General features: G+C 32.1%; 1 protein-coding gene across 1 annotated transcript in view; it reads left to right on the forward strand.

Annotated features, from left to right (window-relative positions):
* The window catches only part of LOC107578660 (major facilitator superfamily domain-containing protein 10-like), a gene marked incomplete at its 3' end in the record, with an annotated part of 22448 nt that extends 22032 nt beyond the window's left edge, over positions 1–416 (forward strand). Inside the window, exons 2-3 of the mRNA XM_016264596.1 lie at positions 119–215; positions 327–416. Of these exons, the coding sequence (XP_016120082.1) occupies positions 119–215; positions 327–416 (187 nt within the window). The remainder of the gene's footprint in view (positions 1–118; positions 216–326) is intronic.
* Between the last annotated feature and the right edge of the window lie 457 nt (positions 417–873).

An 873-nucleotide genomic window follows, 5' to 3' on the forward strand; every position in this document is an offset into this window, starting at 1 on the left:
AGTGTATGAATTATATAAGGTTATTTTGTCATTCATAAACAGAGTTTTATTTTTACTGTGTATATAAATATAGCTTTCACTTCACTTAATTTTGCTGTTGTAATCTCTGCATCTACAGGACAGTGTGTATCAGTCATTACAGAGCGTAGTGGACTGGTTCAGAGGGGCGGTTGGAGTTCCTATGGAAACTAAATATAACAGTGTTCTTTTTGGAGGTAACTTCATTACTCTGATGGATGTTGGAGGTTTCTTTAAATGCAGCACATAATTCAAATTGACCTTTTGTATTGAAGGTACATTGTTTATCTTCATCTCTGGTGTCTTAGGTCTGATAGGCTCTCTCTACAGTTTGCTACAATTTCTGTCATCGCCCATTACTGGGGCTCTTTCAGATGATTATGGAAGAAAAAAAAAAAGTATAGACAAAATTAGATCATACAGGGCAGGGATTCCAACTTTTTTGTCAGTCAAACCCTTTTGACCTAAAATATTTAATGAAGTACACTCTGCGATTTTTAGTTAATATTTTAATAATTTAACAAAACATTTGCATGTTCTTGTGTTGGTCACATGGCATGCAGATAAACAAATAATAATTATTTATTTTTTATGATTTAATGAATCCTGGTTTGGGAAACCCATTTATAGGGTATTTATTAATATAAATTGAAATCATAACATATTACCATTAATGTATGTCTGTGCAGTTACTTATGGAAACTCGTTTCTAGCACAGAATAAAAAAATTATAAAAAGGTAATTGCAACATTTATCTCACAATTCAGACTTTTCTCCTGCAAACTCTGTGATGTATAAACTCGGAATCACAGTCCGAAATGTGAGATGAAAAATCGCAATTGCCTTTATTTTTTT

This window comes from Sinocyclocheilus grahami, unplaced genomic scaffold (genome assembly GCF_001515645.1).
Source record: "Sinocyclocheilus grahami isolate Dianchi unplaced genomic scaffold, SAMN03320097.WGS_v1.1 scaffold11364.1, whole genome shotgun sequence".
Classification (NCBI taxonomy): domain Eukaryota; kingdom Metazoa; phylum Chordata; class Actinopteri; order Cypriniformes; family Cyprinidae; genus Sinocyclocheilus; species Sinocyclocheilus grahami.